This window comes from Hippocampus guttulatus, chromosome 18 (assembly GCF_054856545.1).
Source record: "Hippocampus guttulatus isolate MCC_2025c chromosome 18, RoL_Hgut_1.0, whole genome shotgun sequence".
Classification (NCBI taxonomy): domain Eukaryota; kingdom Metazoa; phylum Chordata; class Actinopteri; order Syngnathiformes; family Syngnathidae; genus Hippocampus; species Hippocampus guttulatus.
The window spans coordinates 8667382-8694213 of NC_141278.1; the positions used below are offsets into that span (position 1 = coordinate 8667382).

The 26832-nt window shown below is 45.8% G+C and overlaps 1 protein-coding gene across 1 annotated transcript; it reads left to right on the top strand.

Moving 5' to 3' along the window:
- Positions 1 to 617: 617 nt before the first annotated feature.
- On the top strand, positions 618 to 26793 carry nfatc1 (nuclear factor of activated T cells 1). Its single transcript, XM_086137595.1, has 10 exons — positions 618 to 805; positions 3199 to 4213; positions 4283 to 4442; positions 8530 to 8735; positions 9322 to 9494; positions 10525 to 10665; positions 17331 to 17386; positions 19437 to 19569; positions 19870 to 20295; positions 25874 to 26793. The coding sequence occupies exons 1-10, from the start codon at positions 784 to 786 to the stop codon at positions 25927 to 25929; spliced, it is 2388 nt and encodes a 795-aa protein (XP_085993721.1). The 5' UTR covers positions 618 to 783; the 3' UTR covers positions 25930 to 26793.
- Positions 26794 to 26832: the final 39 nt, after the last annotated feature.

Here is a 26832-nt window from a genome sequence, read left to right on the forward strand (position 1 = left end):
GCAGGAAGCGCGAGAAGCCATTTGCCTTTGCAAAACTCCTCGAAGGTGCCCCTGCACTCACATCACAGGCAACATTTGGACTTTATGTATATACCTACTCAACAAAATATATTTCGTTGACTTTGTTTCAATATATTTTATTTACAAAGCTAATTCCAATGAAGTTGGAATGTTGTTAAATAATTGAATATACTACAAAGGTCGCCTTTTTAAGAGCACGGCTGCGTCCGCCCACTTTTAGCCGACGTTGATTTGCTGTTGATCGTATTTTGAAGCACACGTGTTTTTGATCGTTCTGCCGGGCGTTTTTGGGACTCCGTGCAGTTTGAGCAAATCCTCCACGATTCCCTGCCAGCCTGGTCCGCCCGCAGCTGCGCCTGCGCCGCGCGCCACCAGGGTCTCCACTGGATGGCGTCGGCCGCGCGCACGCACGCTTGCGTCACTGGCGCGCCGGAGCGGAAGGGGGCAGGGCAGGACAGGACCCTCCCAGGGAGGCGATCCTCTGAGGTGATCCCCCGGTTTAAAAGGCGCTCCAGTTGCTGAGCGTCACGGTCACAGGCGAACCAACGGAACCAGGATCCCCCCCACCCCCCTTCCCTACCACCACTCCCACACACACTACAGAGGAACCCTTCTGGATTCCCCTCTTTCGTAGAAAAAAAAGGTTTTTCGAACCTGGGGAATATTGCAACTGTAGTGCTTCTATGGATCACGAAGTGAATCGTTTGGCATCCGAAGCAACAGTTTGACATCACTTTGTGCTCTTTGGGCTTCCAAAAGGAGATGATGAAATCCGCCGAGGAGGGTGAGTTTTCACTTTTGTGACTTAATTTGACCTTTTCCATAATGTTTCATTAATGTACTTTCGGAACATCTGATGACACGTTTGACATGTCCGTGTGGCACTTGGCACACTTCCCGACACCGTTCGAGACTCCAAATGTGACGATGATTCACTTTCGTGCAAAAATAGAGATGCTTCCTGATTCCGTTTTTTTTTGGTCCTGTTTCAAAATAATATATATGATATCAGCATATGTGTAAAAAATATTATTAAAAACCACAACCAAGGTGAATTAATTACAACCAGGGGAAAAAAATGTCTACACTCTTCTTGATTTTTTTTCTTCACATTTTCTCGCTCCTCTAAGCAAACAAGTGTGTTCCAAGATCCGAAAAATATCAAGTTTAACGCCCCACATCCCCGTAAAAGTAAGATAATGTCTTCTAAACTTGACACACCACAGCTGTCAAATTTCAATGATTTAAAAAAAAGAAAAAAACGCTTTAAAAATATGTAAAATCAAGCTGCTCTCGAACATTGAAACCACACCCCAATCAACTGTCAAATACCACGACTGCGACCTCCAGAAAATGCACGCTACTTTGTGGACCATGCTTCTTATGTGTACAATTTTTGAGGTGCGAAAATATACTCTCTCAATGCCTCCCACAAGATCGTCATGGGGGCTTTTCTCCGCCTGGACGCCGAGGCACTCTAAACAGTCAGACTTAAAACTAATAATATTAACAAGCCCCTCCCTACTCGCTCTTCTTTCTCTGCTTGACGTACGTGCACTCACTGCCGACAACGAGGCTCTCTAAAGTGGACTCCAAAGCTCGGCACGTGGTGCCATTTTTAGCCATACCCCAAAAATCAGGAAAACTGAAATGTTGAAACACAGTTCGCCATAGCTCCACAATTACTCCATAGTTTTCAGTTTTTGCATGTCTTCAGCAATTATCTTCAAACGTTTCAAAAACAATCTCGGAAACCTCTATCTTAAATATTACAAAAAGTGAGCCTCGTGAGACGTTGAGGCATCCTAAATTAAGTCGTTCGGCCAAGGTTTTAAAAATAAAAAAAAAATGGGAAAAAAAGGCCTACTTGTGGTTTCAGACTCCTCGGGTGCCGCTGATGTCATATAAATTTAGACGGGTGCCTATTAAGCTCACTTATGTGACGTCTGCTTCCCAGGCTTTTTGGCACGGACGGCACAAGGTAGACACTCCCCACCAACAAAAACATGCACTGTAGTGTTAACACTTTGTAACGGTGTGAAGGAACTGCACACATCTTGCAGTGTGAAATGAGGGGGGGGGGGAACATGTTGGGTTTGGTTATAGTGGGGCCAGATGGAGTTTATTTTTAGTTGTTTTATACAGTATGCGTTCACCCCCACCACCCACCCAGTCTCCAGTTATACGACTCAAACCGTTGGAAATGTTCTGTGTCATTGTTCTTGGACCAGGCAGTAGCCAAAGCCCAATGTGACTGGTTATGCTGCGGTCGATAAAACCGGGAAGACTCAATCTAGGCACATGTAAACGCAAACGTGATGGTTGGGCGAAGCTTGTATTTATTTTGCTTGTGACGAGACAATTTGTCATCCCTCTGGTCTTTCATCCAAAATCTGGTTACACCCCCTAACCAGTGCAAAAGTCAGCTGGGATGGGTTTCAAGCTCACTGGCAACCCTCATGAAAGCACAGCACTGTCAATGGGGGTGGTGGGGGGCGTGGAATGAAAATACCGTATTGGCCCGAATATAAGACGGCCCTGATTATAAGACGACCCCCTCTTTTTCAAAACTCAAGTTTGAAAAAAGACTTTTTGAACACCAAATTAATTTTTATACAGAAAATAATGACAGTACATCTGAAACAAATGATTCTAACAATATATTTGAGAGAAAAAGCATGTTTTTTGCCTCATTCAAAACTTAATATCTGAACCTCTAAATATGTAAACTAAAGTGCAATCACATTCGTAAATGAATGGCTTCTGGTTTTTGAAATGTAAATTACATCCTAACTTAACCTGGCCAATCTTCGACCCACTTTTCTCCAGATTGTCGCTAGGTTTCTCCATTTTCGGTTATCTCTTCTATTATTTTCTTCTCTTTTCTTTCTTACCTCTATTTTTATTTTTATTCTTCGTGACAGGGGTTCACTTTGGCCTGGGGAGTCAAGTTCAGCATTCGCTTAAATGATATCTGCCGCCATCTAGCGTCGTGAATGGGTATAATGTTTAGATCCCGAATATAAGACGACCCCCACTTTTTCAGTCTTATTTCAATGCAAAAACACCGTCTTATATTCGGGCCAATACGGTAATGGATGGGGAGGGTAGCACTATAGAAAAGCTGTGTGAAGCAATACAAACCTTGAGTGTGTCTTCTGCCACTCTGTCTTCCAGACGCATATGGCTACACGCCCAATGTCAGCCTCTCCATCCCACTGGGCAACCCTTGCCTCGCACCCCAGTACTTGAGCCTCCAGTCCAGCCCCGTCATCTCGGTCTCTGAGGCCCACGTCTTCGACAGCCAGGACGAGCTGAGCGCCGCCGGCTACTATTCGGTCCGTCCGAACGGGGCTCCCGCCCTGGAGAGCCCTCGCATCGAGATCACCGCCTACAGTCAGTTCCCGGAGGACGAGGTGGAGCAGGACAGCCTTCCCGTGGCCAAGCGGGTCAACTCCGTTGTTACGTTGACCCTCCCCAGTGCAGATGGTTACCGCGATCCAAGCTGCCTGAGTCCGGCCAGCAGCGTCTCTTCCCGCAGTTGCCAGTCGGAAGCGTCATCTTACGAGTCGGGCTTCTCGTACAACTACGACCAATCGCCGCAAAACTCTCCCTGGCAGTCGCCCTCGGTGTCACCCAAGGGTTCCACCCTGGCCTTGCCTAGTAGCTCGCCGCGACACTCCCCTTCCACATCGCCCCGCATAAGCGTGACGGATGACCCCTTTGTTGGCCGGGGTAGCTCCAGGCCTAACTCCCCTTGTGGTGCCAAGAGGAAGTACAGCTTTAACGGTGGCGGTACGGCACACAAGCACTACCAGCACACGCCCAACCACTCCCCGGGGCCGTCACCCCAAACCTCGCCCCGACTCAGCGTCACCGAGGATTCCTGGCTTCCTAACACCAACCAGTACACCAACTCGGCCATCTTGGCGGCCATTAACGCTCTGACCACGGACGGCATGGCTGACCTCGGGGAAGGTATACCCATGAAAGCTCGGCGGACCAGCTTGGAGCACAACCCCACCGTCAGCCTCAAGCTGGAGCCCGGCGGCGAAGAACTGACACCCGGGGAGTTCTGTCGAGACGAACACCTCTCCAACCGCCTGCCTCTGAAAAAGGAGGCATACTGCGGGGGTTTCCTCGATGTGCCTCAGCACCAATACGCCTGGTCCAAGCCCAAGCAGTTTGTCAGGTACAGAAACTCTTCAAATGTTCGTGTGTTGGATTCGTTGGGGAGCAACAGATTTCTTGTCTTTTCCAGTCCGTCTCTGCCGGCCCTCGACTGGCAGTTGCCATCCAGCTCGGGACCTTACAGCCTACAGATCGAGGTCCAGCCCAAGTCCCACCACCGGGCCCACTATGAGACTGAAGGCAGCAGGGGGGCGGTGAAAGCTCTTGGCGGAGGACACCCCATCGTACAGGTTTGGAACCAGAATAATGTTTTCGTATAAACACTTTGCTTGCAGCATTTGGACTGTGGGAAATATTCTTCGATAGGGTTCTACTTCCTCCTAGAGCAGTGATGTAACTCAGTTTTGGTCGTAAATGGGTGACTACGCCGGAGGCTTATCAATTTGGAACCTTGTTGGGACTGTCGTAAACCAAAGACCCGCTGTTGGTCTCGGGCAGGAGTGCCCATTGGAAGATCTACTTTTCAAGCGGCCAACCTCCCACAATCGCATGCATACACGTGCATATGCACACACACGCGAGCCATGATGAGCAACCGCCGTAAGGGACCCTAACATGAGCGAAACAGACAAATAATCTCGATACAAGACAAGGTTGCGTTTAGAACAGCTCTGATCGCTAGCTGTAATTGCGGACCGCTGACTGCGAATAACTTGGGAGCGGTTTCGGTTACTCGGCTACAAAAGCTTTTCGCCGGCAACCCGATGCGCACACATGGCTTGTCCGGCAAACTGACCAACCTCGCCTCCTTCTCACCTCCACCGTGTTCCCCCGCCCGCTTTGTAGCCGGTGTGTCAAAACGCAGTGGCAAGCTATTTAAAGCTGTCACATTTCTGAATGGGATACGCTATTAGGCCGGCCGGTGGCTTCCTGTCCAGACGAGGGTGACTCACTGGTTTTCCATTGCGTCCCACATGGCTGCTGCACACACACGCGCAACTGCGCGATGTAGACTAAGCTCTGAAACCAGCAACAGCTTAGTCACATTAAGAAACGAGTGTGTCGGTATGTCCTGCTGCCTCAATCGGCTGACCTCGGACTGGCCATAAACAGCCAAAGAGGCGAGCTAGCGTGCGTGTTTCCGTAATGCTTTGCATGGCAATCCTCAGATACCGAGTGCAAGGTGGCGAATGTGCAAGTGAATTTTGAGACTGGAGAAAGAATGTCTGACCTGCCTTTTGACCACAGAAGAAAATACAAATTCCATATAGGGAGGTTGAACTAACATTCAAACTCTGAGCAGTGAATGTGCTAATGTAGATTTAGTTTCTAAACCCAATCTGCACATTTTCATAAATAAGACAATTTCGAATAAACCGAAATATTGACATTGATGTTTTCATCAACATCAAAGACGCTTGAGTTTCAAAATGGCTTTGTTTTGGAAAAAACGTGGAGGCGCCTTATTTGAGCGCAATCACAACCACATTGCTCACTGAATACCAAACTCAAACGTTGCGAATTTATAGCCATCAATAAGCTGACCATCTTTCAGTGATTTAAATGAGCGTAGGTGCGAACAATTTAAGAACAGGAGGCAGTGAAAGAGAGAGTGTGTTCTTTCTTTAAAAAAGAAAAAAACCAAATGACTCCCCCCACCACCACAACTCCTTTTCCGCCGCCGCACAGACGTGTCTTTGTTTAGGAAAGTTCCCGTGTGCGATGGCTGACATCATCGCGGCAAAACCACACACGTTCCTGGCAGGCGGCTCGGGCCGTGTCAGAGGGAGCCTCAAACAAGGAGGCCCTCCTTCTCATTACACAGTAGACAAGCTACTTCTGACCCCACCCCCCTGCCTCCCCCCTTCCATCTCTGTTAGTTTATTCTGGAACATTCTACTTGTGGTTCCCTTTTCCAGATTCCAAGCGGGCAGCATCGGCTGTTTTTTGTTCTTCTCTGATGCCATCGGCCGCCGCTGCCCGCCCGCCCGCCAACCGCGACCGCATACGCCACCCACCCTTACACCAGCACCAACCCGACAGCGGCTCTCTCCAGCGCTCCCCACGCTTGAATATTAAACGCGACACTGCACAGTGGAACGTGGAAACGCTTCATCTAGGCTGCCGATGGTTTTCCGAAACATCAAAGGCAATTTAGGGTCCACGTGGCATTTTTGTAACGGTCAGAACAGGTAGTTTTGGTAATTTCATACGCATGCGTGAAATTGGACATTCCGCGAGCATTGCATATTTTTGTTGATGATTAGCCGAATGATGTAGTTGCCAAAATCATCCTTTGTTTTCAGGAAAATGAGAATTTTCACAATTCCTTGCAAGAACATCTCGATTTTTTTTAATATGGTAGCAATCTGCTAAAAAGGATTATTAGGCTCATGAAATGTGTTTCAGGATGTAAAATTCGATTAACCTGACATTTAGTTTTAGTCAGCATGCAAAATACTTTGGCCTTCAACAAACTTGACAATATACAATCGAGTGTCAGTAAAGCCTAACGTTTGCATTTTTCTTAAAAAAAACAAAAAAACAGTTTTAGTACATGCGGAAAACATTTTGGCCTTAAACGAACCTCAATAATTTTAGTAAATCGTTAGCTTTAGCTCAAAAAAAACAAAAAAACCCCATAACCAACGCTTTAGTTTGTAGACTTGATCAATTGTCATGAGGCATTTTGTTGAATTAATTTCCTTTTGGAATATTGGCCTCGGTCCACTTGATTGCATTTAGATATGAACAAACATCATGGGATGTGAAAAGCGTGACCGCTTGGATTGTTTTGATCTGGTCAGAATGATTGCCTGCACCCTCCTCGTCTGGGCTCCCTCCTCTCGTCGGTGCCTTGAGCTGCCGGAGTCTCGGCATTCCTCCGGTGGGCGATAATATGAGTGAGTCAGGAGGGGCCTCAAACTTGTAACCGACCTTTAATTGCCTCAGCCGAGTGTTGTCAGCCGGATGGTGCGTTTTGCTTCGGGTGTGCATGTGCTTACGTGCATGTGTGTACTTTGGGTTTTGGGTGCCGAGCAAAAAATAAAAAAATCATTCACCGTAACACAAACCTCCACCAAGGTTGGAATTTTTAATTCTGGTGAGTTGGAAATGTGGCTGTTTATTTTGCAGCATTTTCCTAGCTCCAATTGGTACCATCCTGACCATGCGTCATGACGTGCATGTGTTCTGTTAATTCAACGGACTCACTTTCTTGTTGGTTAAGAGTACCGGAGCTCGTTAGAGGAGGACGTGAGCCGTTGCTACAGGACTTTTTTGTACACTGCTGTTGATATACTGCTGCAATGCTGCAACTGCAGTTAAAATACAAAGCTGCCGCAGAGGGACATTAATCCCTCAATCAGCACAGCTGGAGCTTTACGCTGTGTTGAGCTATATCAAAAGATCTGGCGGCCGCCAAGCAATTTTGAACGCAGGAAAAACCCCGCATGTGAAAGAAGAGGAGTTAGCTAAATGTTGGTTGTTCCACTCCAGTCCTGCAGGTGGCGGCAGTGTGCATTACAATTGACAGTTGAGTGTTTGTGATTTTTAATGCATTCATTTATTATTACTGTTCGCATTTTTTATCTGTATAAACAAGTCTGTCACGCTTCGAAGTACATTATTTACCAGTTACCTTTCTCACCAATTTAAATTAAAATTATCTTCCCAATTAAGTTGCAATGAAAATCTATTTTGTATTTATTCTAATGAAAAGTTTTGAATGAAATCAAAATTGGATTTTTGCAGCATTTAAAAAAGAAAATCTTTTCAACTTCGCAATCAAAACATAATTATCATCATTTGTGTGGCTAGCGTCGTTGCTGTGAGTTTTAATGCTAATCTCGACAGCCGTGCATTGCAACTGAATGTGGAGAGGCAGAGCGCGGTCCCAAGACCTCACTTGACACTGCCCTTAAATAAACAGCATTGCTAGGCAGCAGCCTATTCCCTGACACAAACACTCACACGCACAAGATTTGAGTGCGATCCTTCTGCTAATCACATGTTGCTAAGTGAAAAGTCGATTCCAGCGTTTCCCCGTGGCAGCTGGCTTGTAATTAGGCAAGGCGCTCATATTTTACTCTGCTGACCTCCGAGCATTTTTTTTTCTTGATTATTCTCTTTGTTGGTTTTATTTTCTTGAGCCGCTTCCATAGTTGAGGGGACGCCGCACCGCCAGATGCGCTTTGTTCGTTATTGTTGGTCAAGAATTGGGCGGCAATGGCCTCCTGAGCGTACCGTTATATATTGACCCCCCCAAAAAAATTAATAATCTAATCGTGGCTGAATCTCTAACCTTTGCCTTGAGACCCTAATTCGCATAGAGACGGCTTATCAAGGAGTTGTGGTTTTTTTTTTTTTTTTGTACAGCTGCACGGCTACGTGTCCAAGGAGCCGCTGACGCTGCAGCTGTTCATCGGCACGGCGGACGAGCGTCTGCTGCGGCCACACGCCTTCTACCAGGTGCACCGCATCACGGGCAAGACCGTGTCCACGCCCAGCCACGAGGCCGTCTGCAACAACAACACCAAAGTGCTGGAGATCCCCCTCCTACCCGACAACAACATGCGAGCCATGTAAGTTGGTGCGCACCTGCGACGCTAACGGTCCGGGTACCAGAGACGGACGGTCCAGTTCCATTCTCGAGTAGCCTGCATTGCAGGGGTGTCAAACTCATTTTTGTCGCGGGCCGCATAGTAGTTACGGTTTGCCTTGGAGGGTCGTTATGAATTTTGGGAAACCATATAAATGTTTAATCGCCTCCATATATATAATTGCTCCATGTACAGCACTTTGTATGCAGCGATGGCTGTTTGAAAGTGCTGTCAAATACTGTTGACTTGACTTGACTTGTTGATATATTACATACACAGCGCACAACAAATTGATCAATAACTAGTTTTACAATCAGAAGTCAAGAATAATGTGGATTACATATGACAATTTGAAATTTTGGTTGAGACTTTAGCAAACATCATGGAACTTGACATGCTTAATTTGCTTTCGCGGGCCACATAAAATGATGTGGCGGGCCAGATCTGGCCCCCGGGCCTTGACTTTCACACCGAGCATCTTGAACGCCTAATTTGAAACGGTAACCTCTTATTTTCTTTTTTTTCATCCGGTCAGCAGTTGTGATTTGTGATTGTGTTGTGGCCGCAGGATCGACTGCGCGGGCATCCTCAAGCTGCGCAACTCGGACATCGAGCTGCGCAAGGGCGAGACGGACATCGGCCGCAAGAACACACGTGTGCGGATGGTGTTCCGGGTCCACATCGGACAGGCCGGCAACAGGACCATTTCCTTGCAGGCCGCTTCCAATCCCATCGAGTGTTGTGAGTGACGCCCCACCCTCTTCAATCTTCAACACTTGAAGCCTTAACCAACCCGAATTTGAAACCCTAACCCCGTCCGTCTTTAACATCAAACACATGCCGTCATAGAGTAACCCACGATCTAAAGCCTAATTTGAAATCATAACCCTAGCTTGAAAAACGAATCTCAGAGTAACCTTTTTCTCGAAACCATATCCATCGCTTCAAACTGAAGGAAATTCACTATTTCCTACAAGAAGTTCAGGCAGCAAGTTTGGGAGTGAGGAAAGAAAAAAAAAAGCAGTACGCACGCACGCAAGCAAGGGAGTAAGAAGGTAAAAAGAGAGGAGTGAAGTCACGTTGAGGGAAAATATTCTCGGAGTAAATATTTAGGGGCAAACATCCATCATTTTACAGAATACACAAATGCAAGCTGACGTCGGGATGCTCGGGGCCAAGCGGGGAACGGGTGCGCGTCTGCAGCTCATAAACTCAGTAATGTGTAGGAGAAGGAATGCGACTACCTAGACGCTCTCACATAAACATACTCTCAGACTCACTACTGTCAACTTTCTCACACGCACGCACACATTACTGAAGCTCTCGTAGAATTTACTGATGCACTCACACATGACTGAAATGCTCTCTCATACAGAACTGAAACATTCTCTCGCACATAAACTGAAACACTCTCACACATCTAACTGAAATGCTCTCCGAAAGAAGTGGAAGACTATAATACACACTAAAACACTCTCATACAAACTATTGAAACACACACACAGACACACACACACACACACACACACACATTACTAAGAGCATTTCAGTATAATGTATGAGAGCTTTTCACTAGTGCGTGTGCGTGTGCGTGTGCGTGTGCGTGTGTGTGTGTGTGTGTGTGTGTGTGTACTGTGTGAGCGCCCCCCACCCCAAAAAAAAAAACCCTCAAGTTGAGCATGTGAGACCATTCCATTAAAGGTTCTGAGAGGTGATCCGGAATTATCTTTCGACCGCCTCTCATATGTACCTCTTGCTCTCTCACATCCAGCCCAGAGGTCGGCCCAAGAACTGCCCCTGGTCGACAAGCAGAGCGTGGAGACCAGCGCTGCCCCCGGAGGCCAAACCATGAAACTGGACGGGCATAATTTCCAGGCTGACTCCAAGGTGGTGTTTGTGGAGAAGGCTCAAGGTGAGCGAGTGTGTGTGTGTGTGTGTGTGCGTGTGTGTGTGCGTGTGTCTGTCTGTCTGTCTGTCTCCTGGAGGAACCCCAGGACTTTTTGCCCACCCCCATCTGAATCTCTTCCATCCTTGCCAGAGTGCCACATGTGGTGCACATTAATGTGCTGTATTTTTAACCCAGCACATTTACATTTGCACAACTTTCCATTGCCTTCTTCAGCAGGGTGTGCGTGTGTGTGTGTGTGTGTGTGTGTGTGTGTGTGTGTGTGTGTGTGTGCGCGCTTCTGACTGGGAGCTATTTGGGTTTGGAGGCAAAAAAGAGAGGAGGAGGAGGCGGTTGGTTTACAAACAGCAATTTTCTTGATTGGCCTCGGCGGGGTAAAAACGTGACGTTTGGGGCCGGGCGTGGCGCACGTGTGCTTCCAAAAACAAGGGAAGCCTTTGCATTGTTCCACCCAGGGAGTGGTGGGGGGGGGGGGGGGGGGGCGAAAAGGCAAAGAGGGAAGGAAGGGTCATCCCCGCGGTTGTGACTCACGGCTTCTAAGTGTGGAATTGCGATAACAGGATGCAGTTCAGTTGCAAAGAAAGACAAATGAATGAAGCGAAAATGTCAATACCCACCGGGAGGTCGTTTCATTAAGTACACCAGCATTATGCAATTTGAAGGCATAATACAGGCTTGAAACCCTGATTTGCAACGGGAACCTTGGTTTGAAATCCCTCCAATCCCCCTAATCCATGCTTGAATCCCTAATCCAAAACCCTAACACAGCCTTGAAACCCTAACCTTGGTTCGAAAGACGAGTCCTGATTTAAAATCCTAATTTGAAACACAGAGGCTGCAAACCACAATTGTTTGAAACCCGAGCCGGTGTACCTAATCAAGTGTCTAATGCGGGAACCATTTCCCGTCCATAAACGTGAAGCTGCCTGTCTTTTGGACTCCCCTCGGCAGACTTGGGCCCGTGGCGCGCGGTGTCCTTCTTGAGGGTTTCCCCGAATTTGGCGCCCGCTTTGCATTCCCGGGCAATCCTGCCATGGAAACACCCTCGCGCGCTTCCACCTTTCCATCCTTCCACGCGGCCGTCCAAGCCGTGTCCTCACAACGTGACAAAGCCGCTTCGCTCTCTTGTTGTCGTCTTATTATATCATTCGTAGGCAGTCTCCAGGAGGATTTTCCTCGCTGGACGTTCCCACAAAGCACGTGTGCGTGCGTCCGTGTCAGAGTTTCCCCTTCAGTTCCACACGTCGGCAGGACGGGGTTACCCCCGCCGCGGCCACTCACCCGCTAGACGGGCCGCCAACACACAAAAACCATCAATTGTTTAGTTTTCTGCTTCGGAGGCCAACAATCTCCGCCGTGTTTCCACTCAGAGGACAAACAACGTTCCAAATATGCGCGCGCGTGCGTGCCGATGACTCACACGAGAGGAAAGCCCTGCTTTCCCCTTTAAGGACTTTGTGTATGTTTCCACTGGAGTTTGATTGGTATTATTTATATTCTATTATTATATAATATAATATAATTATAATCTATAATTATAATATATAATATTCTATTCACATTGTGTATTTTAATTCATTAAAGAAGCTAGTGATCCACAGAACATTTTTTTCATTAAAATAATTATCATAAAATAATAATTGTAGGTTTTATATTTTTTCCAAGCATAAAGAATTATTTTTTTTGTATATATTTTTGTCTCTTCAGGCCAAAGAAACAATACGCACCTTATTTGTATCAACAAACTTTTTAAAAATGTATTAACTCATTCACTCCCAAAGACGTTTTTAAACGTCTTTTCAGACTTGGTCCAGAATTGGCTGGTACTGAATGAGTTTTCCAAATTTTCCTCTGTATTGTCATCTCATGGCCCATCGGCAATAATCGGCGATTCACGGCACCCTATTTTTGTTCATAAAATACATTTACGAATTCAATATTATTCATAATTATTCCATTTCTTTTACGCGATTCTAAAGATGTAATCACTGATCTATTTCATTCATATTTTCAATATTGATTTTGACTCACGACAGTGTGTATACACACACACAATCAGTAAGACCAAGTGAACTACAATCGTAAATGCATTTTTAAAATCATTACCTCTCTGCTCGCGGCGATTGTCACCACTCACTGAATAGTGAGCAATATTTTTGGATCGCATCGCATGAGGCTGTGTTCTAAATCCAAAGCTAATGTTTTAACCCTTTCAGAGACAGCGGTCACTACAGTGGACGGTTTATCATGTTGTCAGGTTACGGGCGGGGGAGGGGGGCACGAAAGGGTTCTGCCAACTCACTAAAACTGTTACCGCGTCTCTGTTTAGTAATCCTCTTCCACCTGCTTCACCGCACCAGCAAACAGCGACAACGTCGGCCTCGTCACAAATAACCAAAGATAGCATCAATTGGCCCCGATTTCCTCGACGGGCCTCAAACACGGTGGTGTAATCTCAAGCAGTCTCTTATTCCCCAAATGCCTTTCTGATGCCGAAACCCGATAAGTGACCCCATTTGGAAAATTGCTCCTTTTTCGTCCGCATCAGGATTTCTTTGGGCGGTGTCAGATTCTGCTGGAAGCGTCCGAGGATTTGTTAGGGCGCTAAAACAAACAATTAAACGGAATGGGGGGCTGGGGGGGGGGGGGATTAGAAAACAGACGCAGGATTATGGGATTACGATACGAAAATTAAAGTATTACTTTTCGCGGCAGGACTTGCATGCCCCAAATAGGACATGACATTTTCTCTCTTGAATTCTCTTGAAATCGTCAAATTAAAAACGGGCTTCAAAGTCCGAGTTGAGTTGTACATTTTGATTCAATTCCATTTGAACCCCTTTCGTGCACCCTGTAACCTGATAACATGATAAATTGTCCACTGTAGTGACCGCCATCGCCGAACCTTCCTCTTCCGTCTTCCTTTTAAGGCTCAAAAACTTTCCCTGGCGGGAAATTATTCTTGGCCTCCCACACCATCACACAAACCAAATGGCCAGTCAAAGATGACTGAAAAGCGTTGGTTGGCCCGTCCGTGGCGGGTCAGACGCCTTCGCCGAACATCCGCTTGCAGTTGATGTTTTGCGAAACCGATTTGTAAAATGGCTCAGGCTCAGGTAGTCCAGTGGTGTGAGACACTGGTGTCCAACTCGAGGCCCGTGGGCCAGATCTGGCCCACGCATATGATCTTATGTGGCCCGCGAAAGCAAATCAAACATGTCAACTTCCATGATGCTTGCTAAAATCTCAACCAAAATTTAAAATTCTCATATATCATGAATAAAAGAGAGACTGAAAGCATTTTATTGTGACTAAACAACCTCATTACAGTAACTTCAACAAAAGTGCGAGAGATCTATATGGGTCAGAGATGGTTTGAGGAAACAGGAAGAGGTGAGCTACAGTTTAGGGCGGGGGTCGGCAACACGCGGCTCTTGAGCTGCATGTGGCTCGTTAGCGCCCTCCATTGGCTCCCTAGAGCTTTGGTTGGTTAGAGCTTGTACAGTAGGGAAAGGAAGTTACGAGTGGGGGGGGGGGGGGGTAGTTGGGCTCATGCATTCAGGGAGGGGTTGTGAAGCAAGGGTAGGATGTAGAGAAAAGGCTTTGCTTTCGGTTCAGCAGTGTCAGGAGTTAAGGGCGTGTCTAGGTATCATCTCCTGAGAGATCTTGTACAAAGTTTTCCGTGGCATCGGCAGGGAAGAAACCGAGACAAGGATTCCCTTTGAGCTCACCCGTTTGGTGTTTACTGTACCTTACAGAAGGGACCCGCTTGAGTCCCTTTCGAAAGCCAGGGCGACACTTAACTGTACTGTACACGATTGTGCGTGCGAGCTTTAGGGCTCATGTCAGGAGAAGGGTACTGGGTTTATTTGGAAGGAGGGAAGAAAGGGGAGGGTGGGGGTGGAGGGGGGTGTTAAAATATTGGATGCTGTCCAGCACGGTGGGCCGCAGAGCTAAGAACCATATTGTGCTCTGAGGGAAGTGGCGCTTGTGGGTGGGGTGGGGGGGGGGCTTCTGGAACAGCATCAGGCCAAGCAGATGTTGCCCTCTTGTTTCGGGAACATTCTGCGGTTATCAAATACGTCCTTTTTCATTTATTTAAAAAAAAAAAAATTTCGACCGCCGCAGACGTAAAACAACGTGCCGGACCTTCTGCTTCAGCGACGTTTTCCCAACCAGGTTGAACTTTGACAAAGGAAATCCAAGCATTGACTTCAAAGCTCTTTTGATGTCTTTGGGGTTTTCAAACTCCAAATGAAAAAACACACAACCAAGTTCACATACTTTTCCTCCTGTCACATTCGGTACCTGCTCATCATCAATCCGACTGGAATGAAGACAAATATATACACAACCTCCCTGCCAATGGCGCCATCTTCCATTACCTCCTCCGAGGAGGGTTTTCATCAATGTTTTAGCAGTTTAAAAAAAATAAAAATAATAATAACAACAACACTACTCAACTAATTTCCGCAACTTTGTGCAACGACATTGGTCAAAATTCAGATTTATGGAGGAAGCGGGTGCCTTGCAGTGTCGAGTTTAGTCCTGCTTCAAACTCGGATCGTTCAATCTTGGCGTAGGACTACACTCTGCGGAGGCCCCCCACTTGTCACAAATGGAGGAGACTGCCCCCCCCCAACCCCCACCCGCAGGGTGTGTGAAAGGGTTCAAGAAGCTGTGTCCAAATGGAGCACAGGGTTTAGTTCAGGGCTCCGCTCGAAGGGTTTGCAAATTAGGATCACTCCAGCAAGCAGGTCGGATTTTTGTTTGGGTCCACTGCGAGTTTGCGATCTTCCACGTTCCTGCTCAAAGTTCATTCTTGATTCAAGGGTATGCGGTTTAACTTCGTGGCGGTTGAACCTTTGGCTTGGAGTTGGGTGTGTAGGGTTAGGGCAGGGGTCGGCAACCCAAAATGTTGAAAGAGCCGTACCGGACAAAAAACCCCCAAATATGTCTGGAGCTGCAAAAAAATAAAAGCCTTCTATAAAACTTACAATGAAGGAAACATATGCTGTATGTATGTAGGAGACTGGACTGTCTCAGATTGTTTATTTGTTGTGTGTTCACAAACGCTCCCATAGAATTTATTTTGTCATTTCCTCGCTTGATTTTTTTGTTTTGGTGCATTATTTTTGCTTTTCTTAGTGTCAGTGAAGTGATCATGAATTTCCGTTTTTCGGAGGCTGTCTTTGAACGCCACTCAAGTTGAACGAGAAGAGAGAAGGCACGGAGTCGGACGTGTCTGTGTTTGTCGCGACTGTTAAAAGCATAAATAAAGGGTACGTTTTAAAAAAGCAACACCACAGCTCTCCTTTTTCGGAGCTGCAACATGTATCTTATATCTATTTGAGCTATATTAGCCTACTATCAAAATCTTTTTCCATTTTCATACATTTTTTATAAAGCTCCAGGGAGCCACAAGATGTCACTAAAGAGCCGCATGCGGCTCTGGAGCCGCGTGTTGCCGACCACCGGGTTAGGGTAAGGTGATGATTAGGATCCAGTTCAATCCTTAGTGGAGGTCTCTGAGTGCCGTCAGGACCTAATAAAACCTCACCCTTGGATATTGTCCCAAAGAAGAACTCCTGAATCCCTTCCCACTCCGGGATCCAACCCCAATTAACTTGTGATTGACAGCGGATTGATCCACTGCGATCAGTCCTTGGGAGCCGTTCGCTCCCTTGTGACCCTCAAAGGGAATAAACAATCTGAGAAACTGGAAGGACCCGATGGAACAAAGTGTCTGAAGAGCCCAAGGATGAGATGATGAGACGGCATTCCGACATCGAAAATTGTTTGGTTGTTGGTGTCCAAGGGGGGGAAGGGGGAGGGGTGGGGGGTGGGGGTCCTCGTCCAAGCAGGAGATGCTTGGCGAGTGAGGTCACGGGCAGCTGGAAGACCACTTTGTGGTTGGAAAACTTAACGGGGGAACGAGCTCGGCTTTTCCGACGTCCACGAAGGCAAAGTGGAAGCTGTCAGTGGTGGATCCCGCCACCTCTGACTCTCCCGTACGTCTACACATCAAACACCGGCAGCCGGTTTGAATATTCCGACCCTAAAAATGACCAAAATACGGTGGTGCCCTTGTACAAACGCGAGGTCTTATTTTCACTTCACTCAATCGACGGTGCACGTGAATATTTATCGTAACATGATTTTTACATTTTTTTACCCGGCCTGCAAATTGGAACTCACGTTCAGAAAAATTGTAGGTCAAAACTCGCACTTTTATCTATCCAACACAAGAGCTGTTTCTAATATTCTGACCCGCAACTCCCAAATCTATTCGAAGGCTCCTTAATGTTGATGCAGAGCAGATTCTAGCCGGAGCCGCGTCAGAGGCGACTTTCCAGACGCGACGGGTTTAACGAGTTTGCCAGCTGCCGTCGGGATTCCGTCCGCGCGCGCCGACTCGTCAAGGCCCCGCACGAGATGTCGCTCATCTCCTTGGAATGACTCAGGCCTTCTCCTTTTTATTTTTATTTTTTTTTCGGGGCATCAGATTTCTCGCTCTCTCCGAGGGGACATGAACTCAGACGGTGTGACGTCGCCTGCTGCTTTCTCCATCAGTGATGTAACAGATGATGAGAGCAGTGGCTCCTTCCACTTTTTCATTTTGTATGTTTTTCTCATGTCTCTCTTTTTTATTTCTGTGTTGTCCTTTGCAGATGGGCACCACATATGGGAAACCGAGGCCAAAGTGGACAGAGATACCTCCAAGCATGTAAGTTGAACCAGTGTGGACAGTTTGGTTGCAAATTGTCAAAAACACGTCTTCCAGCCGGACTCCATTCAGAAAATGAGCGATTTTACGGGCTTGGGGGGGGGGGGGGGGGCGGGGGATGCCGCTTCCTGCTCCTGCCTCATTTTCTGCGGAACTGGTCCAACTCAGCCTGGTGTCAATGCTGACCTCCGACGGGTCGTCAGCCACTTCATTAGGTCCACATGTACCCTAGAAGTGAGATGGAACGCAAATGGGGCCAGTTTCGCTTTTTAAACACATCATCGCACCCACCGGCACGGACCTCATTTAGAAAATCTGCAATTTATTTTGCCCGTCTCCTACTACAGGATTCCTTATCGCCGCTTGTGTCCAATCAAGCCTGGTGGCAGTTCGGACCTCATACGGTTCATCGGCCACTTGATTAGGAACACATGCAAGTGAGATCCATCGGCTGTGTGGCCAGTTTGGTTTTAGTCGTCAGCACGGCCTCCATTGAGAAAATTGAACCCGGTCGGGCAGTTCGGGCCCTCGCACAGTTCATCGGCACCTTCCTTAGGTTAAGCCTACCTTTGAAAAACATTTTCTTTGGCAAAGATGGCATCATGCCACCGAGTGCCGTTCCTAATATTTTGACTCTCCCAAGCTCTGACAGTCTTAATCAAAAGGAGGATTGATCCTGTTTGGTCTCATTAGATTCATGCAAATGTCCTTATTTTATTTTTTATTTTTTTGCACACAAGGGAGCAGATGACATCGTGTGCCAGAGCACCTTCAAAGCAAGAAACTTTTCACGGTTACTGCCGTGGGTTGCCGGTCTTTGTCGGTCGGGCTCCTACTTTTGCACCGTTTTCCCGGTGAACTTCCTGCTTAGCGGAGACGCCGGTGCGGCGGGCTGGGGGTGTGGGAGAGCCTGGAGGTGGGAGGGATTAGAGGCTGTTTTTGTGTGAGGCGCTGCACCTGCTCCCAGCTTTCACACACACACACACACACACACACACACACACACACACACACACACACACACACACACACACACACACACACATATTACAGAAAAGTGCTGGAACACTTGGCCCGTGGTGCACAATACCTCACCGCCTGCGTCGCCGACACGCAGCATTTGTTGTGATTTATTTTCTTACGATGACGATTAAAATGACAGACATCACATCTGGACGAGTCTTAATTGTGCAACAAAATTTTTTTTTTATGGTCAATTTGTCTTTGGAATGACCTCTTGGCTAAACGTCTTCATTCTGCTTGTTTTTATAAAAAAAAAAAAAAAAACTCATCTTCAAACACATTGTTTATTCTTTGGCTGTTGACTCAGCATGAGACCTGGTTTGGTTTAAGTGATTTTTTTTTTGCCATCTTCATTGTTTTAACCGTCTTTGTTGTCGTATGACTTATTTTTGTTCCGTGTACTGCAGCACTTTGTTAGCAGACGTGGGTTTTTTTTCCCTCCCCTTCTTCCCTCAATGCTGTAATGCTCCCGTTGAAAGTCACTTTTGTGCACAAAATTTCAATGCGTTAAAAAAGCGACGCGGTATCGGGAAATGAGGCAATTTGTCCTGAATGTGTGCACTGTGTCGCCATCGGCACAGATGGCCAAGCTTTTCAAGGCTTTTTAATCAAGTTTATTGTTTTTATAAAGTCAAGGGCAGTCTCGGTTGGCTTCGCTTTGACTTCATTGAGTCCACTCAAAACTAGCAAAGTAGTACGTACGGCCTGCTGGAAGTTGGCCCCCAATTAGCAGCTTTGAGTCAAAATGGACGAATTCCAGGTTTGGGTCTTGGGAGACTTTGTGCGTCCTCTCATGATAGTCTTGTCCACGTAATTTCGTGTTTATAAGATAAGATAAGAAACCAACTTTTTTCCCCCCAGCTTTCGATAGTGCTCTTTTGAGGCAATTAATCCAAAAAGACGACCCCAAACCAAAACAGTAGACTACTTGTCCGGTTCCAAGGATGAGTACTTGTGTTGGAGCCTTGTTTTGTTTTTTTTTAACTTTCCAGGGCACCGTACTGAGTACTCTGTCTTTGTCTTTCAGAACATGCTCCTGGTGGAAATACCGCCTTACCGCAACCAGCATCTCTCCACGCCAGCGCACGTCAACTTTTACGTCTGCAACGGCAAGCGGAAACGGAGTCAATACCAGCGCTTCACTTACGTGCCTCCCGCAGGTAACCGCGACATTTCAGTTCACGTGAGCGAGCATGTGTGTCCTTATTTGACTAGGAGGCATCCGGTACCCTTGGTGGCTAAAAATTTCACATCCAGTTTGTGTGTCGAGCCGTTGTTTCTCATGTACGCTGCACGTTGTGGGATCCAAAAAAAACCAGCGTCTGTTCTCCCGCCGCTTGTTTCTATGAGTCATCAGACACAAGGTCTCATTGATCATGTGTTTGTTTGGGTATCCTAGCCACAAGCCCACTCGCGTACAAATGCGCTGACTCACGTCCGGCGGTTTTTCTTCCGCTCAGTTGCGACCATCAAAACCGAGCCGCGGGACGACTACGACGCCCCTCTGGTGTGCGCCCCCCTCGGGCCCAGCCTCTCCGTGCACCCCAAGCCCTACTTCCCGCCTCAGTTGACGTACACTCAGCAAACGTCGGCGCCCAAGCCCATCTCGGGTTCCACCCCGAGCACCAGCCCCAAACTGCACGACTTGTCGCTGCCTCCGCCCTTCCCCTTGCCCCACGTCTCCATCATCCAGGAGACCCCGGCTCGCTTCCAGCCACCGTCCCAGCCGTCCACGCCCGAGGGGGGCTTCTCCCCCGGTGGCAGCCCCGCCAAGGTGCCGGAGAGCGGGGGGCGGCCTTCGCTGCGGGACGACGGCAGCCCTCCGTCGTTGGGCGTCAGCATCAAGGAGGAACCGCAAGAACTGGACCAGATGTACCTCGATGACGGTGAGTAGCATTTTTCTGTACCCCATCAACCCCCCCCCCCCTCCTCAAACAACGTCTGGCTCGCTACATTAATGTCATGATGTCACACTTGAGACCATAATGAGCGCTTTCGGAGATGAGGAGCAGCCACAACTGCGCCTGTTTTCACTGGCGGCCATTTTCATGTGGCCGGTGACATCGTTAAAGCCTCGGCAGGCCGGTGACGCAGTGCTCAGGTGTAAGCTTTCTCTTCTGGAACGAAGCTTGTCAAATTCAAAGTCAGACTCAGGCCGACGGTTCAAACTGAAATGTGTTATTTTGCTTCGCTTTGTTGAGCAGTCGATGTGTTTTGTTGCTGGTGACATTTTAACACCTCACCTTGTAAGAGACATAAAATATAATTTGCATCATATTTGATGACAGAAACACCCTGCAAGGGTAAGTTGGTTCTAAAACGCTTCTAAAAAGTCAAAATTCCAATATGTCTTTGAATTTTTGAGCTCCTTTCACCATAATGACACAATCCGAGAGTGAATATGCAGATTCCTTTTAAGGTATCGGGTACTCGTAGAATCTGCCGACACCAGCCACAGATGCTTCAAGCAAAACAAAAACAAGACATTAAGTCCTCCTAGGCAGTAGTTGGCAGTAGAGAGTGGCAGTTTATTGAATCTATTCAATAAACTGTCCAATCTTTTTTTTTTTTTACTCCGTCTTGTTGCTCAAAATAAAATATATATCAAATGGCTTTCAATTCCATGACGCTGCAACAGATTTAATGAATTACATAATTTTATCATGATAATAATGTAATTGGCTCTCAGGATCAGAAAATGGATAGATGGATAAAATAATTGGCTTCAATATAGGAAAACGTGTCATTTACTTGAAACGTATTGAAAATAAATTACAGCAAAATATATATTTTTAATGTTGTTCCGCATTAAATGTATCGAGGAGTGAAATAAAATTGAATTGAACTGCACGGAATATCTAATGCATTGCTTGAAACATTGAATTTGCGGATTCGCTTGCGTGTCACAAGAGGGAGCCAACATTTTTACAAACTCCACCTCAACACACCGAGCGACCAATCGGTGGCGCTGCGGAAATGATTGGCGTCAACTCCCAACGCTGCCTATTTGTGACAGTCGATGATAAGCAGTCATCTGGAAAGTTCCAGAAAGCCACCTCGCAGATTGCCACAGCGGGATGTTTTCATCTCTTCCATCAACTTTCTGTCCACCGTCCCATCTTTACCCTCCGTCCAATCCCAGGTGTCCTCTTGCGGAAAGTGTGAGTCACCACTCACGCTGTCTGGCCGCGTGTTGACCGTCTGGCCTGCCTGCCTGCGAGTGAGTGAGCGAACGAGCGCCTCCTAAAGGCTGAGAGGCCCAAAGGCCACGGCAGGCTCGACGCCATTAGCGCATGATTTACGTGTCAGTAAAAATAGCGCCGGCGGGACAAATGGCAGAGAATCTGTTTTTTATGATGTGATCCAGAAAACAGACTCTTCCCCGCCTTCAAGATGTCTGAGGCAGCTGCTACTCGCACAAAAAATAATTTCTCAGTGGCAAGCAAAAACAAAATAGAGAAAACGCTGCACCATCCATTCATCATACAAAGCGCTTTTCCTCACCAAGGTTTTGCTTCTTCCATTTCGTACCAGAGCATTTTTTATGATTAAACCCTTTGAGGGACAGCGGTAACTGCAGTGGACAGCTCGGGTGACAGAATGCATGAAAGGGTTCATATTTAGATTTGTTTTCATTTTAGCGAGATCGGTATCTTATATATCTAATATATATTTCGATTTTTTTTTTTTGCGGTATTAATTACTTTATTAAATGTCTTGAAAAATAATAGATTTTATTTCTTGAATATTTCCTTGATTTCTTTGCTTCTTTATTAAAAAAGCCTTACTATACCCTTGCTCTTTTTTTCACAAATGCTCCAAAAAAAGCCTTACTATACTATGTCGTTTTTTTCGGCTCAAAAACACCTTACTATATATACTATGTCGTTTTTTTCGGCCTAAAAACGCCTTACTATACTATGTCATTTTTTTTCGGCTCAAAAACGCCTTACTATACTATGTCGTTTTTTTGGGGCCAAAAACGCCTTACTATACTGTCATTTTTTTCGGCTCAAAAACGCCTTACTATATAAATATACTATGTCGTTTTTTTCGGGCCAAAAACGCCTTACTATACTATGTCGTTTTTTTGGGGCCAAAAACGCCTTACTATACTATGTCGCTTTTTTTCGGGCCAAAAACGCCTTACTATACTGTCGTTTTTTTCGGCTCAAAAACGCCTTACTATATAAATATACTATGTCGTTTTTTTCGGGCCAAAAACGCCTTACTATACTATGTAGTTTTTTTCGGCCTAAAACGCCTTACTAGACTATGTAGTTTTTTTCGGCTCAAAAGCGCTTTACTATATATGTCGTTTTTTTTTCGGCTCAAAAACGCCTTACTATACTATGTCATTTTTTTCGCGCCAAAAACGCCTTACTATACTATGTCGTAACATTTGTGAAAAAAGAGCAAGGATATAGTAAGGCTTTTTTTTAGCATTTGTGAAAAAAAGAGCAAGGGTTTAATAAGGTTTTTTTAGGACAGGATGTACAGTCAGGCGTGTCCTCTAAAAATGTCATTGAAAAAAAAACAAATTTATTTCCACTGTTTTATTTATTATTTATTTATTTCAGTCCAATGGACAATGAAACACTTTGTGAGAACAGCATTCGATGTCATGGCAGCAAGGCAAAAGTCCTCTTTAAAAGCACCAGAGGAGGTGTCGCGTTCAAGAGCAACAGGAAATCCAAACGTCCCACACATGTGCCATCAACCTTTTTTTTTTTTTTTTTTTTGTTTTTTTTGCCACTTTTGGACCTTTTGCTGAACGCACTCACAAAGTAGGAGCTCCCAAAAGTCAAGCCAAGAACATCTCGTGGCTTGCGGTCTGGACCTGAACGTGGCAGTAAAGTTTGGAGGTGGGCGGGGCCAGAGTGTGTTTGGTTTGCGCGCGGGGCGGGCGCTTGTTGTTTGAACCCCGTTTTGGTAAATGGCCAGCGGGGCCGTCCCGGTAATTGTTTGGGTGTTCCTTGGCCCATGTGTGTGTGTGTGCGTCTGAGCCTGTTATGCGAGTGTGTTTGTGTGTGTGTGCGCGTCTGTGTTTCTTTGGTGTATGTGAGGTAGTTTGTGCTTACATCTGCGTGTGTGCACATTTGTGCCTGTGTGAGCGCGCCCATAGGTATATATGTGTCTGTGCCTCGGTATCAGACGGCGCCAGTTGCGGCGTACATCCGTGGCGCAGGAAGCCTGTTCCTGGATGACTTCATCTGAAAAGCCGTCAGCTGCCTGTTCCAATAAACACAAGAAGTCACAAATGCGTTCTGCTGCTTTATTGCTGTAGTCGCCACCTTAACTTGTCCGCAGCTCGCTCGTGCTACCACGCTAAGTCAATAGCACGTCACTGCAGTCTCTAGAGGGCGGCCCGGTGGCTGACTCGTTACTGCGCCGGCTTCCCAGTGCAGAGGCGCAGGGTTCGATCCCAGCTCTGGCACTCGTGTGTGTCTTTCAGGTTAACTCTTCTTGAACATAACATTGTAAATTTCCCCAGTGTGGAACAAATAAAGGATATCTTATCTTATATGCAATATTTATATAAGTTCACGAGTCTGTCATAAAGCCTGCAAACGTTGTCATACTGTCGCAGGACGTGGTGGCTGACTGGTTAGTGCCCCAGCTTTCCAGCACAGAGGTGCAGGGTTCGATCCTGGCTCCGGCCTCCGGTTTGTGTGTCTCTTTTCTTAAACATATGCATTACCTATGTTCAAGAGTCAGTGTCATAAATACTGCAAACGTTGCCATACTAGAGTAAGACACAATGGCTGACTGGTTACTGCGCCGGCTTCCCAGCGCAGAAGCACAGGGTTCAATCCCGACCTCTGGCATGACTTATTTTCACGAGTCTGTCTCATAAATACTGCAAACGTCATTCGACACGCAGGTGTTCAAAACCTTCACAAATTTCGGTGGGGTTATTTTAAATAACAAAACGTTATTTTGCTACCTTCATGAACATCTGACAATCTTATTTTTTCTTTTTTTACAACTCGTAGTTGTTACTGTGAAAAAAAAAATCAACAAAGGAATTCCGGACCGTGTTTTAGAGGAATTAACACAAACAGTGCGAGTAATTCTTTTGTAACCTTCACAAGGTTTTACTTGGTGTACTAACAAAATGTAACAAAAACGTTTTTTTTGGGGGGAGGCGCACCCTTTCACATCTGACAAAAGCAAACTAAAGCATACGAAGTTAAATACCAGAGGACTTTGTGGGTACCTTTATTGCCTTCCAGCAGATTGCTCTGTTGCCACGGCAACTCAACCAGGAAGCGGAGTCGACCGGGTTGGTTGGTTTGAACGTTGGCCGAAGCGTTCGCAGCAACGAGCCCGGCGCCCGCGGCGTCCCTCTCGACTATTTCGGGGTCTTCAATACATTGACGTTTGTTCTCCAATTGGCTCCCGTGGATGCACGCTGAAAAGTGGGACACGGAAAAACGGCTCGCTGGCAGGCGGTCACATCGGCGCTCACGTGGTTTCGTCAGCACGTTCACAATTGCGCGGCCGTTGAATTTTACATCCCTGTTCAAGCGCCACGGTTTTTTTTTGGTTATTACAAAAAAAAGAGTAAGGGTATAGTAAGGCTTTTTTAAGGACACGATGTATAGTAAGGTGTTCGTGAAAAAAGAGCAAGGGTATAATAAGGCTTTTTTTGAGCATTTGTGAAAAAAAGAGTAAGGGTATAGTAAGGTTTTTTTTAAGGACATGATGTATCGTAAGGTGTTCGTGAAAAAAGAGTAAGGGTATAGTAAGGTTTTTTTTAGCATTTGTGAAAAAAGAGCAAGGGTTTAATAAGGTTTTTTAGGACACGATGTACAGTCAGGCGTGTCCTCTAAAAATGTCATTGAAAAAAAACGAATACATTTATTTCCACTGTTTTATTTGTTTGATACATAATTGATTTGACACAAAACTGATTAGTTCACCCCAAATCAAATTCTGATGTTCTTGTAGGCTTTTTTCTGCCATTTCTTCTTAAGAGCGGAAGCCTCAAGTTTTTGCTCTAGCACTGCTTTTTATTTTATTTTATTTTTTCTGTTGTCTCGCGTTGACTCACATGAGTTGGAGGATGAATGAGATTGGTCAATTCGGAACAGAGCCACAACCCGGTTACAAGCGGGTGTGCACACCTATGTACCCACATTTAACCCTTTTGGGGACAAGGTGCGTGAACGTTTTTTTTTTTTTTACTTCTTTTTACGTGCCATCAGTAACATTAAGGAAATGATTAATCTCTGTGTCATTAATTGATATCACAAAAACCTGGCACCTGATCAGGGGTGTGTTGATTTTTATACCCATTGCATACTGAGATGTTTATTTTATGGAAGTACAATCGGGTTTACATGTAAGGTTGTACAAATCCATCCCCTTGATTTTAAATTAATCCCATGTTTTTTGTACTTGATTTTAATCAAATCCATGGGGTTTTTTTTGGTTTTTTTGTCCGTCTCCCTCTCACAGTCAATGAGATCATCAGGAACGACCTGTCGAGCATTTCGGTCCACAGCCACGCGTAGGACAACGAGTCAAAAGGACACTTGAAACGTGCTTGGTGGGTCTCCACAAATGAATCGCCATGGCCACCAGGGTTCGTTTTTTTCCTCTTTTAGCTCAATTTCAATTAAAAAAAAAAAGGACCAACTATCATTCCTTGTCCATCATGTGCTGCACTTTGCCTACCAGTTAAGTCCTGAATATACAAATCGCAAGAGTTTGAAGGAAAAGTGCCTTTCTTACAACAAGCAAATATTTTTAAGCACACATTAGGTTGGTATAAATATTTTTAAGGATTCCTTTTAAGCATTTTTTAAATCCAAGCACTTAAGCTGTGGTATGGTGTTTTTTTATGCTTTTCATGCACTTACTGTACAGTTTTAATGTATTTTTTTAATGCACTCTGACAATCTATTATGAATAATATTCTGTATGACTACCAAAGAACAAATCATCTCAAAAACAGGCAAAGCTTGACTTTACATTGCTGCCAAGACCAAAGAATTAAAAATGAATCTCCGGCAATAAGCACATAGTAATATTTGAAGGTTTTTAAATATTTATTCTGCTTGCATGTGCTCTGTGTATCCATGCTTATCATGCAGCCTCTTACAATTAGTTTTTTTTTCTTTTAATCCACATGTATTTATGAGTCTTAATGCATCTCATTGAAGTCTACCAAAGAATCCTTCTTCGGCCACTTGTTAATATCATCTACCACGTGTTGGATTTGTATGTTTATTTGTTAGTAGATCATCCGCACGATACAAACGAATAGCAGAGATAATCTTGCTTAGTTACTTTTTTTTTTTTAATATGGACATGGCAACAATTTGTTCAGCGCAATAAAGTACTTTTTTTTTAATACGGCTAAATGTGTGTGATGTCATTTTAGCTGTATTTTTTTCTATGTAACGGACAGGTTG